General features: G+C 38.6%; 1 protein-coding gene across 4 annotated transcripts in view; it reads left to right on the plus strand.

Annotated features, from left to right (window-relative positions):
* Window positions 1-19,319, plus strand: part of B4GALT6 (beta-1,4-galactosyltransferase 6) — a 51,500-nt gene that overhangs the window by 19,203 nt on the left and 12,978 nt on the right. For 3 of the 4 annotated variants that reach the window (XM_073331324.1, XM_073331323.1, XM_073331325.1), the window contains exons 2-5: window positions 12,315-12,431; window positions 12,888-13,001; window positions 17,418-17,542; window positions 18,549-18,665. In XM_073331324.1, coding sequence (XP_073187425.1) covers window positions 12,315-12,431; window positions 12,888-13,001; window positions 17,418-17,542; window positions 18,549-18,665 — 473 coding nt within the window. Of the gene's footprint in view, window positions 1-12,314; window positions 12,432-12,887; window positions 13,002-16,944; window positions 17,033-17,417; window positions 17,543-18,548; window positions 18,666-19,319 lie in introns of those variants that run through there. The other variant, XM_073331326.1, reaches the window with a different exon arrangement.

Here is a 19,319-nt window from a genome sequence, read left to right on the forward strand (position 1 = left end):
CTTTGCCATCCTAATTTGCCCTCTTCTGCAAATGGGTTATTCTATGGATTTTATGTTTTTTCCACAGGATCACTGCCTCATTTAGTGCTCAAAAGGGACAGCACTCACTGAGCGGATATGCAATATCTCTGTTTTATCCTCATTATTCATCATGTGGCTTCATGCCTTATTTACTGCTTTGATTATAGAATTTCCTTTATGAGCTTTTCTATGGTTCTCATCACTATAGTTCTGAGTGCTTCACAAAGCCTAATAAATTTATTTTTAAAATACCCTGTGACAGGGTGGATTTGATTTTAATCAAATTGATTTAAATCATGATTTAAATCACTAGTCAGGAAGACTCGATTTAATCATGGATTTCTACATAAAAGTGCATTCTTGTTGGTTGTTATAACCTTAATACATATTCTTCACAACTCAGAGATAGATTAGGTTTCATTTTTAGAAGGTACACTCTCTACATTTTAAAGTGATTTATTTTGAAAACTTTTCAGATTTAGTTTTACAGCTATATCAGAAAATGAATGATTGGTTATTTCATATACCAAAGTTAATTGAAGCAGATATTTATGAAGTCATTGGGAGGTGAACTCTTTCCAATTCAACAGGTTAATCATTAATATTTGGAGGATTTTCTTGCCAGGCTGTATTAGGAGGAGAACATCACCAGACAGACATTTACATTGTTTTATTTAACTAAAACAACAACGTTGTATATTCTGGATTTTTTTTCTTCAACAGCAAACATATAATATTTTAACAAAACAAGCATATGAATTTTTGCATTTAGTTAAACGTTCAAGTTTTTTTAAAATCAGGTTTGTTTTCGTTAACATTGTTTTTAACTAAAATAGTTATGTGATATATTTAAAAAAAAATCCCAAGAAGTGGGTTTTAGGCCATGAAATCTTATGCCCAAATAAATTTGTTAGTCTCTAAGGTGCCACAAGTAGTCCTCATTCTTTTAACAAAAATTAAATAGACTATGTCAGCCAGGTCGACATGAGAAACTTAAAATATTGGCTTCTGCGGCTAACTCAGTTGTCTTCACCTTCATTTTCCTTTTTGTTCGTAATCTGGAAAAGGAAAAACAAGCTTTCCTGCTTTTTCAGGTCCCAAACCATTTCTCGATTTGGAATGGATTAGTCCAAAGGAAGAAAATATTCTTTCTACACCAGCAGAAGAAGCTACTGCTGTTAAAAGTGAGATTATCACTTCAACAGACTCTGAATCCAAGTGCTTAAGTGACTTCCACTGGTGTGACTTTCTTTAAACATCAGCGAACACCCTTAGCTCTGAAGTTTATTAGCGTTGACATTATGGAGGAATGATTGCTGGATGTCCATGTCATAGCCAACTCCTCTCCTTTCAGCAATAAAACAGCTATTTCCATGCATTTTGTTCAAGGCTACAGAAATAGGCTTCAGGGTACTCAGCATATGTTCAACATTTCTCTTAAACCCAATGTTGAGAACTTTGGCTGTGACAGTGCCATCTATTTTTTCACCATTTGGTTCACAAACTGTCATCAGATTAGGCCAGTTCTTGATATAGTGCTCAAAACATTCCACTACTGAGTTCCATTGCACATCTTGTGGGAGAGTTAGCTTGGTTCCTCCCACTTTTTTCAGAATAGCTGCTGCAAAGTGGTTGTTACGGAAGTATTTTGCAGTTTTAACATTAGCCTTTATTTCTGGAACACTGAAGTCATTGGCTAGGAGGTGCATCAAATGAGCACTGCAACCATATGTTATTAGCTTGGGACTCTTTTCTAAATCATTTCTTCTCATCTTAGATACATTTGGAGCATTGTCTGTGACCAAGATGCATACTAGACAATTGAATTTTTTTTCACAGTTTGTTACAGCTTTTACTGCAACTTCTTTTAAGTATTCTGCTATGCGTGCATTTCCTGGTGTATCATTTTTTTCTGTAGGAAGACATTCCCTTCTATTGTCACACAAACATATACAACAGGATCATTATGGACATTGCTCCACCCATCAATGCTTAGGTTAACAATTTCATCCTCTAGACCTTTTGCACACTGCTCAATTTCTCTTTCATACACTTTATCCAGCAATTTGGCTTGTGACATCTGCTCTCTTGGGTGGACTGTATCCTGGTCTTAATGACTGAAACATGTTAATGAAGTGTGGGTTCTCAATCATACAGAAAGGAGAGTCTTTTTCATCAATTACATCTTTTTGTAATCTGCTGGTTCTTAACACAAATTTATCTATGGTTGTTTCTGGATGATAGGGATTTTTTTTCCTTTTTTCTACAGGTGATATACCGTGGCTATGTGACATACATGGTGTGACTGAAACACTATCATTAGCAGAAAGAAAAGGAGTACTTGTGGCACCTTAAAGACTAACCAATTTATTTGAGCATAAGCTTTCGTGAGCTACAGCTCACTTCATCAGATGCACGGCTGTTACTCTGAAACTATAGAAAATGATGGTGATCTTGAAGGTGGATAGTCTTCAGAATTCTGTATGTTGAGGATGGATTCTCCTAAACAAAATAAGTCAATGCAGTTATTTAATTATTACCGTCATTCTACTTATTTAGTATTACTCACCGAGGGAGAAAGAAGAGCTGGTTGTATTTAAAGAATCCTTATTGAGGTTACAGGGACAAACCATCCTGATGTGTAGAAAGAATAGTAAATATGGCAGGCGACCAGCTTGGCTTAACAGTGAAATCCTTGCTGATCTTAAACACAAAAAAGAAGCTTACAAGAAGTGGAGGATTGGACAAATGACCAGGGAGGAGTATAAAAATATTACTCAGGCGTGCAGGAGTGAAATCAGGAAGGCCAAATCACACTTGGAGTTGCAGCTAGCAGATGTTAAGAGTAACAAGAAGGGTTCCTTCAGGTATGTTAGCAACAAGAAGAAAGTCAAAGAAAGTGTGGGCCCCTCACTGAATAAGGGAGGCAACCTAGTGACAGAGGATGTGAAAAAAGCTAATGTACTCCAATGCTTTTTTTTGCCTCTGTCTTCACGAACAAGGTCAGCTCCCAGACTGCTGCACTGGGCAGCAAGGCATGGGGAGGAGGTGACCAGCCCTCTGTAGAGAAAGAAGTGGTTCAGGACTATTTAGAAAAGTTGAACGAGCACAAGTCCATGGGACCGGATGCACAGCATCCAAGGGTGCTAAAGCAGTTGGCGGATGTGATTGCAGAGCCATTGGCCGTTATCTTTGAAAACTCATGGTGATTGCGGGAGGTCCCGTACGACTGGAAAAAGGCTAATGTAGTGCCCATCTTTAAAAAAGGGAAGAAGGAGAATCCGGGGAACTACAGGCCAGTCAGCCTCACCTCAGTCCCTGGGAAAATCATGGAGCAAGTCCTCAAGGAATCAATTCTGAAGCACTTAGAGGAGAGGAAACTGATCGGGAACAGTCAGCATGGATTCACCAAGGGCACGTTATGCTGACTAACTTAATTGCCTTCTATGACGACATAACTGGCTCTGTGGATGAGGGGAAAGCAGTGGACGTGTTATTCCTTGACTTTAGCAAAGCTTTTGATACGGTCTCCCACAGTATGCTTGCCAGCAAGTTAAAGAAGTATGTGCTGGATGAATGGACTATAATAAGGTGGATAGAAAGCTGGCTAGATCGTTGGGCTCAATGGGTAGTGATCAATGGCTCCATGTCTAGTTGGCAGCCGGTATCAAGCGAAGTGCCCCAAGGGTCAGTCCTGGGGCCGGTTTTATTCAATATCTTCATTAATGATCTTGAGGATGGCATGGACTGCACCCTCAGCAAGTTTGCAGATGATATTAAACTGAGAGGAGTGGAAGATACACTGGAGGGTAGGGATAGGATACAGAGGGACCTAGACAAATTAGAGGATTGGGCCAAAAGAAATCTGATGAGGTTCAACAGGGACAAGTGCAGAGTCCTGTACTTAGGACAGAATAATCCCATGCACTGCTACAGACTAGGGACCGACTGGCTAGGCAGCAGTTCTGCAGAAAAGGACCTAGGGGTTACAGTGGACGAGAAGCTAGATATGAGTCAACAGTGTGCCCTTGTTGCCAAGAAGGCTAATGGCATTTTGGGCTTTATAAATAGGGGCATTGCCAGCAGATCGAGGGACGTGATCATTCCCCTCTATTCGACATTGGTGAGGCCTCATCTGGAGTACTGTGTCCAGTTTTGGGCCCCACACTACAAGAAGGATGTGGAATAACTGGAAAGAGTCCAGCGGAGGGCAACAAAAATGATTAGGGGGTTGGAGCACATGACTTATGAGGGGAGGCTGAGGGAACTGGGATTGTTTCATCTGTGGAAGAGAAGAATGAGACGGGGATTTGATAGCTGCTTTCAACTACCTGGAAGGGGGTTCCAGAGAGGATGGCTCTAGACTGTTCTCAGTGGTAGCAGATGACAGAACAAGGAGTAATGGTCTCAAGTTGCAGTGTGGGAGGTTTAGGTTGGATGTTAGGAAAAACTTCTTCACTAGGAGGGTGGTGAAACACTGGAATGGGTTACTTTAGGGAGGTGGTGGAATCTCCTTTCTTAGAGGTTTTCAAGGTCAGGCTTAACAAAGCCCTGGCTGGGATGATTTAGTTGGGGATTGCCCTGCTTTGAGCAGGGGTTGGATTCAATGACCTTCTGAGGTCCCTTCCAACCCTGATATTCTATGACTCATTGCATTCACTGACACTCAGTACTGCTTTAACGATGAAATTGTAAAAGGAAGATCTGCCTATTTCAACTATTTATTTTTTATCACAACTGCATCTAAAATGATAGTACCATAGAGTAACAACTATATTTTTTGCTCAAACATGAGAATTCAAGAATAGTCCAGAGGGAAGACAGGCAGTCCTTAAGAATGAAATAAGAAATAAAAAAGTTTACCATCCTGAAGATCCTGCATGTTCAGACATGTTCCTTTCATCATCTTAAACGCAGCTTCCTCCTGAGAAGGAACATTTCTCATGATGTTGTTTCATTCAGGCAAGCAGGCCTTGGATTTTTTTGTTGCACTGTTTGCATTTTGCACGCATGCCTGTCTTACCCACTGGTAGAGGAACTTCAGTAAAATATTCCCACACTGGGTCTCTTTTATGGTCTGCTGCCATTATAGGTTTTCCCTTCTGTGATCTACCATACCATTCTCTCACTAGATCAGTGAAGGCTACACTCAGAAAGACCTCAAGAGTTCTGGAATGTGCTGCTCAAACACTTTCACTTTTGTTTCTACTGCCTGTCCCTCCCTTCTTGCATTTATCTCCAGACTTCTCCTTGTTCAGATCTATTCCACCCCCAACAATCTGCTATTCGTTTAACTTTTTGACACTTTTCAGTTTTAGAGAGAGGAAAAGGATTGACTCGGTGTGTACAAATTTGCAGAGGGACAGTAGGATTGAGATCTGTTATTTCTCACCTCTATACATTCTTCATTTATTTATTTTATTTACATTTTTTGCTGTTAACGAGCATGTTATCTCTGGAGACACAAATCCACAGTTTGAGAACTGCAAAACTAAGCATCTCTGATGGTATCTTCTAGACTGAGCACTGAGTCCAATTGAGTAGATAGAAAGATTAACCTAAATAATCTATACAGAAGCCCCTGGATCTCCATAAAATTGGGTCCTTAATCCATGAATTATTGGAACTTGTTAACAAAACTTTTCTTAATTAATATATTGTCTCATACTACATAATTAGCATTTCAATCCCTATTTCATGATGAGATATCTTTGAGCTGTAATGTATCTTAGTATTTTCCTCAAAAAGCCTTTTTTCAAAAAAATTCAATTTTTATTTTATTTTTATTTTATTTATTTATTTTTTTAAAAAAAGATTTATCCACCCTGCCCTGTGAGGTGAGATTGAATTTTCCCATTGTATAGCTGAGGAACTGAGGCCCAGAGGCAGTTGCTTTTAACTGTCTCCTGATCAGCCCACCTCAGCAAACTACACAGCCCAGTGAACTACAGAAGCTGGAGATGAAGAAGACCCATTAGTTAATTTTTCCATCCTCTCTGCTAATGTAGAATGATTCCCTATAACATTCTCAGGTGTTTTATCTAGTCTAGTTCTAAATAATGTCACAAAAGATGGACCCTTTTAAGTCTGTAATCCAAATACGTTTATGGCCACAGTCTCTTTTTTTTTTTTTTTTTTTTGACTGTATGGATGCCCATAATGCAGCAAAGTAACTACAATTAGAAATAATAGTATCTTTTTGCATGCTGCAGAAGAAAGAACTTAACTTATAGAGGATTTTTTCTCTCTTTGGGGACCTGGTTGAGGGAAAGTGATCTCAAAGAAATGATATTTGCATTTATTTACGAATGTGGTGAGGACTGTGGTTATTCTTGCCTGTTTTTTTAAATGAACCTTGTGTTCTGTAACCTGCTATTCCAGAATGCTTGGCATTTTTATTGTGAAAGTAACTTCATTTACAACATTTTAGAATTGCATTCAGAATTTGGAAGCAGCAAATATTTTAGTGTGTGTATATCCAAAGCGAGGAGTTCAAAAACCAAAGTACATTACATTATTTTTAGCTTATAGTCTTGGAATATATGAAGGCATCCAAGGAAGGAGCCATATGATCATGAGGAAGAGGAGGGGCAGATTGGGAATATGGTAGGCCTTTGAAAGAACTGCTCCGAGATTCTTCCAGTGGAATCTCATCCCATGTTTACCAGAAAAATAAACTTCTTATAGGAGTCATGTTTTTAAATCCGATTTCTCTCAGGGGTCAGTCCCTCAAGGTTAAAATGAATGTTTTAAAAACAAGTTACTTGCTTAAGGGTAAAGAGTTGTCGTTGAAGTATTAATTCATCTAACTGATTTTTACATTGGTTTCTAAGGGAAAAGCTTTCATCAGTTGGAAAATCTTTTAAATACAAGCTTGGGGAATTAATAGTCTCTGGAGATTTCCTGAAAGGCTAGATACAAAAGCTTCAAACAAAGCAGAGAAAAGCACCAGTTTGAACAGTTGGAATACAAAAGTGCTCTTTTAAAGCTGACCACTTTAAAATAACAAGGAACATTACTTTAAGAATAGTAGAGGCAGATTAACCATAACTTCAAACATGCTCCTGATGAGAATCTTATTCTCACTCTTGGGTCTCAGACCTTCAGTGTGAGAATGGCTGGGAACTCCCAAAACTTAAAGCTAGAACTTCTCAATGTGACTAGTGATTCTGAATCCTTCCCCATGGACTAAATCTCAATGTAGTGGGAAGGCTTGTATGCCCCCATGACCCTGAGAGCTGTGCTGGTGGCAGCATGACTCCTCGTATGGTGACCCATGCCAGACAAGAGCCAGCCTAAAGGCAGTCCACCAGCCCTCCTTTTTGGGAGTTGAGAGCAGGATAACAATCTACTTCTGTTTTGTTTTTTGTTTTTTAAGTTTTTATGGGGATATATGCTACTGTTTTTTAATCAAAATGTCCTGTGGCACAATGTCAAATACCTTACAGAACTTTTATCAGCCAAACTTGAAATCTCATCAAAAAATATATCAAGTTAATTTGACAAGGTTTATTTTCCATAAACTCATGTTGATTTGCATTACCTTCCTTTAATTTTTTTTTTAATCGAGTCTTGTATCAGCTTTTCCATTATCTTGCCAGAGGTCAACATCAGGCTTATAATTACCTGAGTCATCCCATTTACCTCTTTTAAATATTGGCACAACACTACCTTTGTTCCAGTCTTTTGGAACTTCCCCAGTGCTCCAAATCAACGTAAAACTCTGTGATGCAAGTTATTTGTATCTGCTGATTTGAAAATATCTTACTTTAGTATCTTCTGTTTAACATCTTTTAGAGATATTAGTGGAATGGAACCTCATATATTGAGGTTGAATCCTCTGTTCCCTTCCCCCACCCCCCAATACAGAACAGAAATGTTTATTTAATAGTTCTACCTCTTCTTCATTATTATTGATAATTCTACCATTTCCATCTAATAATGAACCAGTACCATTGTCAAGATTCTTTTTGCTCTTCATATATTTTAAAAATCCTTCTTATATACTTATTGTCCTTAACTCTGCTGGCCATGGATTCCTCTTTGTGTCCCTTTGATTCCCTTATCATTTTTTTCTCTTACAATTCCTAGTTTCTGATTTATATTCATTACTATCAAGTTGTACTTTCTACCATTTGTTATATATTTTAAAAAAATTATAGCTGCCTTCACTTTCCCTCTATACCAGGTCAGTTTTTTAACCAGCAAGGCCTTCTTCCTCAGTTATGGGGTTGTGGCTTTTGGGGCATCCCGTAAGGTGTTCTTAAATGACTTCCAATTATCATTTACATTTTTCTGATTAAATTCTTCCTCCTAGCAGATTTGGCTCGAAATTGTTTTCAGGTTTATGAAATGGCCCTATTAAAACACTAAGTGTCTGGGCTATTATTGGGCTTGCACATTATAAATATGATCAAAACTTGATTACTTGTACTTAAGCTACCATTTATTTTTAGTTCTGTGATCAGTTCCTCTTTAGCTGTTAGGAACAAGGTCCAGTAAGGAATTCCATCTTGTTGCAACACTCTTTGTGTTAGGATAGTATCATCTGTAATGTTTAGAAATTCCCAGGATGTTTTAGTTCGGGCAGCATGAGACCTTTAGCATATGTCACTCAAATTGAAGTCCCCCATGATTACACTGTTTTTTGTCTTAAATATTATAGATAGGTGCGTAAGGAGGTGGTCAGTCCTGTTCCCTAGTGTGATTTGGTGGTCTGTAGTAGACCCCAACTAATACCCCATTTTGTGCTTTATATCTTTTGGGCTATTCAACCATACCAGGTCAGACCAATGGCCCATCTAGCTCAGTAGCCTGTGTTCTGACAGTGGTCCATGCCAGATGTGGAGAAAGTGAATAAGGAAGTGTTGTTTACAGTTGCTCTTAAGACAAGAACCAAGGATCACCCAATGTAATTCATAGGCAGCAGTTTTAAAATAAACAAAAGGAAGTACTTCATACAACACACAGTATACCTGTGGAATTCATTCCCAGGGGATGTAGTGAAGGCCAGAAGTATAACTGGATTCAAAAAAGAATTAGATAACTTCATGGAAGATAGGTCCATCAATGGCTATTAGCTAAGATGGTCAGGGATGCAATCCCATCCTCTGGGTGTCCCTAAGCTTCTGACTACCAGAAGCTGGGACTGGATGAGAGGGGATGGAGCCACTTGATAATTACCCTGTTCTGCTCATTGCCTTTGAAGCCACTGTCAGAAGACATGGTCATTCTTATGTTCATAAGCATTCAGGATAATTTTCTTTTGAGTTATCAATGACTCGGAAACAAGTAAAGCAGTTTTTGACATAAAGTGCCACTGGCCTTACACTTTTGCCTACTTGATCCTTCCTAAATAGGTTATAACCACTGATTGTAACATCCAATTGTATGAATCATCCCACCAGGTTTCAGAAATACCAACTAGATCAAATTTATACTCTGTAGTGTTGAACATTTCTTTATTCTTTCAGAGAGAACCAGATGGCAAATGGTTTTCTTATCCCATGGGATGTATAGAGTTAAAAAAAAATATTCTTATCCCGAATTTGGAGGAAAGGTCAATCTCAAAATTTTTCATGATTTTTTTTTTTTAAATGGGTTAATCAAAACAGTTCATTTGGATTTTAACTCTTTTAAACATTTTTCTAATGTAAATTAACTCAACATTTTGAAACAAAGTAATTTTGATTTCTCAAAATGACCTCTTGTTTAGAAGGATGTTGTTTTTTTCAAAGCCAAAATGGGAAATTCGTAGAAACTAATTCTTTTCCATGAACAGTTTTGGTTTTGATGACCTAACACTTTCTGATTTGGAAAAAAAAAAATTGTCAAAAAATATATCATGCTAGCTCTGCTTTGCAGGCCTTCATAACTTGTCCTCTAATGAAGAGGGATTCAAAATCCCACCTGGTTTTGTTAGGATGTTCTTTTTCTCAACTAGCCAAACTTTTATTTTATTTTTTTTTAATTCTTTTTATGCAGATGCAGCATTAAATTTTGGGTTTGCATTTCATGTGGCTTGTAGGCACCTGATCCCCTTTTTATTAAATTACAAAATGAAACAAACAAAACGCAAAACAAAATAACAGTAACAAAAAACACTGATTAGATAGCATTGACCTCTATCTTCCTTGCTTTCTAATGCAGTATGTATGACTGATCATTTTATTAAATGGACATGTTCCTTGAATTGCTTACCATCATCACAGCATATTCAATCTTTTAAGGGAAAACTAGTCACCTTGTTCTGTATATTTGAAGGTATATGACACAGAATTTTCTTACTTCCTCTCAGGGTCTGGAGGTTTAATTTTTGAGTAGGGAGTACAGAGCAACAGAGAAAAGAAATCTGGCTGACAGCAAAAAGGAAGAAGAGAAAATTTTACATGTTGTGATGCTTGTTTTGGTGGAATCATATGGTCAAAATAGCAATTAATAATTTTAAATACCCACTGCATTAAGACACATGAAGATGTATGTTTTTAATCAATTATAATGTGCTTGTGGCCTCATGCCTTTAGCCGCCTGACTCCTGTATTGATCAGTCAATACACACACATTGTCTTAAAGTTTTTGTTATACTTAGTACATACAGATGTCAGAGGACTGAACAGTTATATAGTAAAATTACATTGAAATGTCCAACCAGGAAAGAAGGAAATATGAAATTTAGTTTTCAGTCATGGAAAAGTAAATCCTCTCTATCTCTCTCTAGTCAAGATGCTCTGTAATGCTTCCTAATCGGAGGGGAGAGGCCATTGAGAGTGGTGAATATTATAAAGGCAAGATGTTTCAAAGTGCTCCCCTCTTCTGTTTGACATAAAGGAGATGATGGTTTTGGTGTTAGTGTACTCTGCCAACAAATTCATGCAGATGTTGAATAATATGGTGGACAGAATTATCAATTGGTTTGCTTTGAAAATGGATTTTTAGCTGTTTTTTAATGCAGTTTAACAAATAGAAATATGAGTCAGTGCCACATGACCAGCCAGCTTTCTGTGGACCACCAGCAAGTGTTCTGTGGACCACAGGTCGGGAACCACTGTTCAAAAGCTTTTATTGGGTGTCCTTATTAATGATGCTATGTTGCTATGCTGTAAGGTAGTCAGTAGAGAAATTTTTCAAAAGCATGAGTCTTTGCATGCTTGGCATATGTGAAAGGACAGAGATGATCCACTTTGCTACCCTGTATGAAAACTGATTTTCAGAAGGAATTTGTCCATCCACTTGTAGATTACTGAAGTCGTATGGACCCCATTTATGCTTGTGCCTATTTAGAAGGCAACAGAACATTTTATCTTTCAGATTTGTATGTCTTTCTCACTTTTCTATTCAGGACAAAGATAGTATTATATGAGCTCTATCTATGGCTTTAATTCACTAATATGAGAGATAGGATTCTTGGTTCTGTTACTGATATGCTGTCATTTTGTGTGAATCATTTAGACTCTGTGTACCTGAGTTTGCTAACCTGTAATGTCTCTAATAACTACTTCACAGGGAAACTGACTTTTAGTACAGCAGAACCCTGTTTAGCTGATCTAATTGGGGCCGGAGCCAGATCAGATAATCAAAAATTCAGGTAATCTGAAGAATGGCAAAGTGAGAGGCTGCAGCACCATCTAGCGGCCACAGGAGATCACCCACTTCTGAACCTGTGTGTGCTGGTTCCTTGATTAATATGGCGAGCCAGATAATGGAGGATCCAGTAAACCGGGTTCTGTTGTATTTTTGAGATTTTTCAATGATTGGTGTTATATAATTGTAAAATGGCATAGCTGCTGTTTAGTACTTCCACCTTGTGGTGAATGAACAGAGGTAGATTTTAGCATACCCTTACAAACAGTCAAGAAGTAGGAAATAGACGCATTTGTGGGTTAAGTTTATTTCTCTTCTAAAAATATTTATCTCTTTCTCTCTTTCTCCTCTAATACATAAAACTTATTATGGGTAAGTTGATTTTTTCAATGCTGTATCTTAATAGGTTTTTTGCAGGGTGGAGGATAATAAAATTGTGTTAATAATAAATAATAATTGAAACCTTAATTTTATATTTTTACCCTTTCAGTTAGGTCTAGGAATATGAATTAATGTTTTTCCTCTTGTCTGAATCTTGATTTTTTTACCCTAAATATTTTTAGGTTTTACTCTGTGGATCCTCCTCTGGATCTAATAGGTTTTTGAGGGCTAACCTTGAACTCCAACATTGTTCAGTATTGATTTGATGACATTATAAATGAAATACTATTGAATTAAGTTTGATATGGAATAGTCACTTTTGTGTTTTACAGCAAACACCTATCTCTTTATGGTGCAAGCTCGAGGCATAATGTTGAGAGAAAATGTGAAAACAATAGGACATCTGATCAGATTGTACACTAATAAAAATGCTACTCTGAATGGCACAGGTAAGAATGTTTCCTATTTAATTATTTTTAAAAAAGTAAAGTCTGTTTCTTCATGACAGTGATATAGCTTGTTTATACATAGGTTTACAAAAACCTAGATCTAAGCACCTTTCATTTTCTCTCCGCCCTCTATACTCTCCTAACTTGGTCAAGTAATAGGGAAGAGAAGAGTGGTTACTCTTTACAAAGTCACTTGTGAAACTGAAATTTAGTCTTCTGTAAGAAATAGATTTATCAAGAGCTGGTGTAAATAGATTGGAATTCATGAGGATCAACTTGATAATGGTTCAGAGACTGTTTTTATCTTCACTGTCAGAACTTGCAGCAAACATAAAGTTTATGCAGTGATGACAGGATAAGATGCAAAACAATCTCCCTGGCATAGTGATATATTGATGAGAAGCCGTTGGGAAACTTTCATTTTTTCAAGAATAAACTGTTTTTTTTTTCTTTAAGATTATCCTGAAGGCAACAATTCCAGTGACTACCTTGCTCAAACAACAATGTATCTTCCAGAAAACTTCACATATTCTCCTTACCAGGCTTGTCCAGAAAAGCTGCCTTACATGAGTAAGTTTATAATTTCACCTTAATTTATATCCTTATCTATTACATCTGGTTCTGTTAAACCAGAATACAAACTGTTAAACAGAATTCTTGAATAAAACTTACTTGAACATATGTAATAATGCTTAGCAGAATTTGGCCCAGTATTCTGACTAATACCTAATGTTTTAATATACATTTTCTTCTGTGTAATGTGTTCTGGCATTTGTGCCACAATTAAGACAGTATTCAACACCTACAATTAGAGTGCATCTTTTGTTATGTACTGCTTTCTTGAATTAGAGGTTTGGGGGAATTGTTACCTAGAATTTTTGGAGGCAGCTATTCCTCTGCACTCCTCCTTTGAGGATGTGATCAGAGAGGAGTGGGAACAAGCCCGACAAAGGCAAACAGATCAGTAAAAATGACCTCCAGTTCTGCAGGTTGCAGGAGCCACAAAACTCCATTGCTGAGGTCTCAAAGGTCAGTGCTATTATTGAAACCCTAGTAAGGGACATGGTTATCCCCTCAAGGAAAATCCTACCCTAAGGATCATACAGATAAGAAAGTGGAGGACACACTCAGAAAAGACTTTGAGGCCTCTTTGGCTACCTGAAAGAGCATCTCTGACAGCAACATGCTTTGCTAGGGCATCTCTCTTCTGGCTGGAGGATCTCATGGCTCTAAGGGACAGAGATTACCCTGATTCAAGCCCTACTCTTTTGTATCTCTTCACCTTTCAGTGAATGTATCAAGCTTGTCAGCCAGCGCCATGGCAAGATAGCTTAGCAGACAGGTGCTAGGTGTGGCTCTGCCTTGAAAAATGAATTCCCATTCTAAACAGGTTCTATGCTTAGGAAAGTTTATAGGCTCCATCCTGTTTGAGGAAAAGCTGGAGCAACTGGTGGTGGAAAATATGGCGAAATCTGAGCAGTCCCTCCCAGCCTCAGTAAGTGACAGTGACTGGATGTGTCCACACCTATGGCTGAAGCTAGGAGGCAGAATTTCTCACTTCACAGAGCAGTGATATGTATCCACAGCGGACAAGTGGGTGAGGGATATAGTGAGCTGAGGTACTCCCTTAGGATGAGATGGAGCCCTCAACTCTTCTTCATCCAGTACCCATAAAACACAAGCTGATCCAGAATGAGATTTCTTATCTTGAAGTAAGAATATTAGAAAGTGTGCTCTCAGAAGAGAGATTTTTAGGGTTTTACTCCATCTTCTGTATACTCAAAAGAGTATCAAGGTGGAGGCCATCTTCTGCCGCAAGAGGCTCGACATATGAATGAGAGAGACAGAGTTCTGAATGGAGACCTTGGCCTCAGCACTGTCCTCCTTATTTCAAGGAGACTCCTTGATGTCAATATATGCCTATCTCCTTATCGTCATAAGGTCATGTAACCACAGACTCCTGAGATTCACTTATGGAGAAACTATTACCAGAATGAAATGCTCCCCTTCGAACTGTCTTCGGTCCCCAGCATCTTTACAGAGGTGCTGGTAATGATCATAGTCAGGTTTAGGGCAGAGGGTATCCACCTACGTCCCTTCCTCGACCACCTACGTCCCTTCCCAAGCCAAAGTGCAGAAAGCCATAGCTCTCAGTCTGGACTTTCTGAAAGTGAATGGCTTTATCATCAACATCAAAAAGAGCTCCCTGATTCCTTCAACCAGCATCTCTCACCGGAGAGTGGATACAGAAACCATGATAGCAAAAATTTGTCACCTGAAAGATTCCAGAAGATCTGGGATCTTAACAGTTTTTTACAAACCTGTAGATGTCCTGCTATAGCATGGCGTCTTCAGCTTCTGGGCCTTCTGGTATCGTGAATAGGAATCACTCTTTGGGCAAGATCACACATCTGGTGCCTTAAATCTTCCTCCTAAGAACATGCAACCACTTGCTGGAACACATGAAAGTCCAAGTGCAAGTCTAAATCCAGATACTCAGCTCCCTAGAGTGGTGGACTTTCCATGTTAATGTCTGCAAAGGCCTGCCCATGTGTCTTCAAGAGCCTCTTGTCCTTATTACCAATGCTATACTGGAGGGCTGGAGTGTTCATCTGGGTTTTCAAACCACCCAGGGAACCTCAAACCTGGAGAAAAAAGATACAGCATGAACCTTCTAGAACTCAGAGCAGTCAAGCTAGAAATGTGAGTTTTAGATCTCCCTGGAGAGAAATCACCTACGGTTCAGTCAGAAAACACAACTACAGTCACCTGCATAAACAACAAAGAAGGGGCAAGAAACCCAAAGCTACACACAAAAGCAATGGAAATAATGAAATGGGCAGAGCAATCCACATAAAAGAAGAACTGACCCAGAAGGCAGATTGTCTCAGCAGGCATAAGTTCAACAATCTGAAACACTGGAATGCGTTACCTAGGGAGGTGGTGGAATCTCCTTCCTTAGAAGTTTTTAAGGTCAGGCTTGACAAAGCCCTGGCTGGGATGATTTAGTTGGGGATTGGTCTTGCTTTGAGCAGGGGGTTGGACTAGATGACCTCCTGAGGTCCCTTCCAACCCTGATATTCTATGATTCTAAGTGATGCCTGTATGAAGAGCTCTTTGGACTGATCTTGAGGATGTTCAGTCTTCCTTCAGCCGCTTTGTTTGTGAGCTGCAGAAACACAAAGAGGCTGAGGTACTACACCAGGGAGACAGGTCCCGAATCCCTGAGAATGGAAGCCGTTTTGCACAGATAGCCAGAGGGCCTACTTTATGCACGACCACCTTTTCCCCTCCTGGGGAAAGTGAGTCAGAAAATAAAAAGGGAGCAGGTGAAAGTCATTTTGATAACTCGCTATTGACCAACCTGATAAGACCTGATAGTTGAATCTCCACTATAGTTATCTTCTCCCAAGGGAGTCTGGTTATCATATCCCAAGGCCCATTTCTTAATTCAGATCCAGTCTGGCTTCAGCTGACAGCCTGGCTAATGAAAGGGAAGCCTTAACAATCTTAGATGTATCTTCCAAAGTTCTCAAGACCTTGATAGCATTCAGGAGAGCCTTAACTCTAAACACATACACTTCCATCTTGTCCAGGTTCAGTGTCTGATGCCAAGACAACAGTATGGATTCCAGGAATCTGGGGATTCCAGTCATTTTGGTCTTATTCCAGAAAGGTGTAGATAGGGGCCTTTAGTCCAGCACCACAGCATGTCAAGTTTAGGTTTCTGTTCTTACCTGTGTCCTTTTCATGGGGTCTGTGGGATCCTTAGCAGAGAACACCTCGATCTTCAGATTCCTCAGGGTTGTCAGGCTGGCCAGGCCAACAATCAGGCCAATTTTCCCAAAATGGGATCTACCACTGGTTTTGAAGGCTTAACAGATCATTCCTTTGAGCACCTTACTTCAGTGACTGCTTTCTTCCTGTCCATAAAAATCTGTTTTTCTGGTCATTATCACACCAACTAGACAGGTATCAGAGCTGGCAGTGTTATCAATGCAAGAGTCTTGTTGTGTGTTTCATAATGACAGGGTGGTGCTGAGAACTCTAAAGTCTTTTCTTCCTGGGAAAAGTCATCCTTCATTCTGTCTGAAGCGGCAACATCTGACAGAGAAGTGACACAACTTAGATGTTGTGAAACAACACAGCTTCGTCAGATTGTTTTACATTTTGTTTCTTAGTCTGCTACTGTTCCTTAATTTGTCTCACTTCATTCTAATCTTTCTCCCTCTTTTCTGGGTGGGCTTCTTATTACTTTTCATCAGTTATGGTGATCCAGACTAGAGGTTTATGAATGTATGGGGGGATTAGACCAAATCAGTTTACTGTAAATGTCTTCTTGTAACCGGGAAGAGTCTATATATTTTCCCCCAAGGTAGTATTTACTTTTATATGTTTGTAATTATTTAGGTTTAAAACTTCAGAAGTTTAGAGAATGGAGATGTTGTGTACTTCTCCATTTCTATGTAAGAGGAGCTGTGAAGGTACCTGGAATTTCAGGATCAGATTAGTGCCTTTGTCTCTGGTAGTGTGGGCACAGTTAACTAACTACTGTGACTTCTAGAGAAGGTGATTCTTTATTAGGAGAAGACACACTTATGGTAAGTTTACTTTGTCTACTAAATGTCTTGTTGCAAAATTTGGGTAAAATGTATCAATACTGATTAGAAGTTTTAGCTGTACTTTATCTATTGTAGAATGTTCTATAAAAACAAAATTACAGAATTTTTTTACAGGCTTTTAAAGAAGAATATGTTTTTACTGTAATTTCTTTGGAAAAAAACTAAAATCCATTCCTATATACACTAAATATTCTGGAAGAAATGAGTCAGAACTAGGACTTTTTTTTACCAATAGGTAATCAAAATAACCATTTCTTGGATTACTTCTGTACAGTGTCTCTGGTGGAGCAAATTAAAAGCACTGTTAGACCTATACATCCGAATTAAAATGAATAAACATTTTTCATATTTCTCACTACATTAGGAGGCCTTATCAGTGTCAACATGAGTGAAATTAGTTTTGATGAAATTCAGGAAGTATTTTCAAAGGATTTAGACATTGAGCCAGGTGGTCATTGGAAACCAAAAGACTGTAAACCACGATGGAAGGTGAGACAAAGTTCCTTACTGACTTCCTTTCCACTAATTGTTTTCCTGCTTATAAGAATATTTGAAAACTACAAGTATCTATTCTCTTAGAAATTTAAATCTTTGTGCTGGTCATTTGATCCAAGAAGGGTAGTTTAAATATTGTCATGAACCTTCACAAAATTTCAGTACTTGAAAACACATCTATGTAGAAGTTAAGGACACTTTTGGTATTTGTTTAGGCATTTTAATATATATGGGGTGGCCAAACTTACTGGCCTTCTGAGCTGCATACGAATCTTCAGAAGTTCGAGAGCCAGGGCACACCTGCTGGGGCTCGGGGCTTCAGCCCTGCTCCTGCTGAAGCCCCAAGAGCAGGGGCACACCTCTCGGGGTGCCCCGCAGGGCTGAAGCCCCAAGACCCCTCTCCCCACTGAACAGAAGCCCCTACCACACCACCCCGCTGCAAGGCAGAGGTCCCGAGCCCCCCCATGTCTGATAGTGGAGAATGGGAGGGTGCATGGGGGGCTCTGCGAGGTGCACTTTGATGGTAAAAGAGCCACATGTGGCTCGTGATCCAGTTTGGCCACCCCAATATGTAAACATGAATTCATTATTTCAGTGTTCTAATCTGTGTGTATTCACATGATGGGAACATTTCTCATGAGAACAAAAGATGTAGTCAAAAAGGTATTGCCTTTGTCAGTGGTTATTCTTCTAAGTATGTTCAGTCCTTTGGTTCAATAAATTGCTTACAATAAACTGTGATTGGACATCAGCCTTACCCCTTAAATTCACTTGTAGACTCATTCACTAGAAAAATACATCGTAGTTTTGTATGTAAAAAGTACTGTCTTGCTTAGCTGCTTTCCAGGGGAGCATGAAAAGTTGTAGAAAAGTTCACCAATTCAACATTAAGGCTAAAACACTGAAAAATCCATAACAACAGTTTTAATTTAACCCATTATGATTTTAAAATATTCATATCATCTCAACATTTTACTCTATAATCTGATTTATTTTGCAGGTGGCAATCCTCATTCCTTTTCGCAATCGCCATGAACATCTTCCAATTTTTTTCCGGCACCTCATACCTATGTTACAGAAGCAACGGTTGGAATTTGCCTTTTATGTTGTTGAACAGGTGAGTCTTTAATTAGAATAGTATATCAAAATTAACTCCTTGGAACTTCCTCATTGATTGGGGTCTGCTATTGAATATTCTGTGAATCAGGAAATCTCAACTTCTGAAACTAAACAGTTAAGCAGTTACATTCTAATCCATTAAGTAAAAAACAAACAAAAAACCCTCAACTCTTTTCTCAGATTTATTGGTGATCAGTGATATCTTATGTCTCTTAATATGTAGAGCAATATTTTTATAGCTGTTAACATCAACCTCATTGAATCTATTGTATACAAAGTTAAGGCTTGTAGTGCAAAATCATTATCTTTGTGGCTATAAAAATTAAAAATTGATATTTTCAAAGGGATTTGAGGGCAGGGACTAATAAAGGGCTACACAGATTTACACCTCTAGATTGCATATTCTTATCTAACCCAAATCTATAGTTACCAAAAGTGGTTATCATATGAAGGCTGTCCATTTGGCTGTCATTAAATGAGTTGGTGAACTCTATGTAGTTCTTACTGAATAGGTGATCACATTACAAATGGTACCAGCTAGTACCCTGACAGGTAGTCTAATCAGAAATGCATAGACCTCAATTGATTTGAAGAATGACTGACCCCCTGAAGATGCTATCCCTTCAAAACAGGGTTATGTCACATTGGTGAA

This window comes from Lepidochelys kempii, chromosome 2 (assembly GCF_965140265.1).
Source record: "Lepidochelys kempii isolate rLepKem1 chromosome 2, rLepKem1.hap2, whole genome shotgun sequence".
NCBI classification, from domain to species: Eukaryota; Metazoa; Chordata; order Testudines; family Cheloniidae; genus Lepidochelys; species Lepidochelys kempii.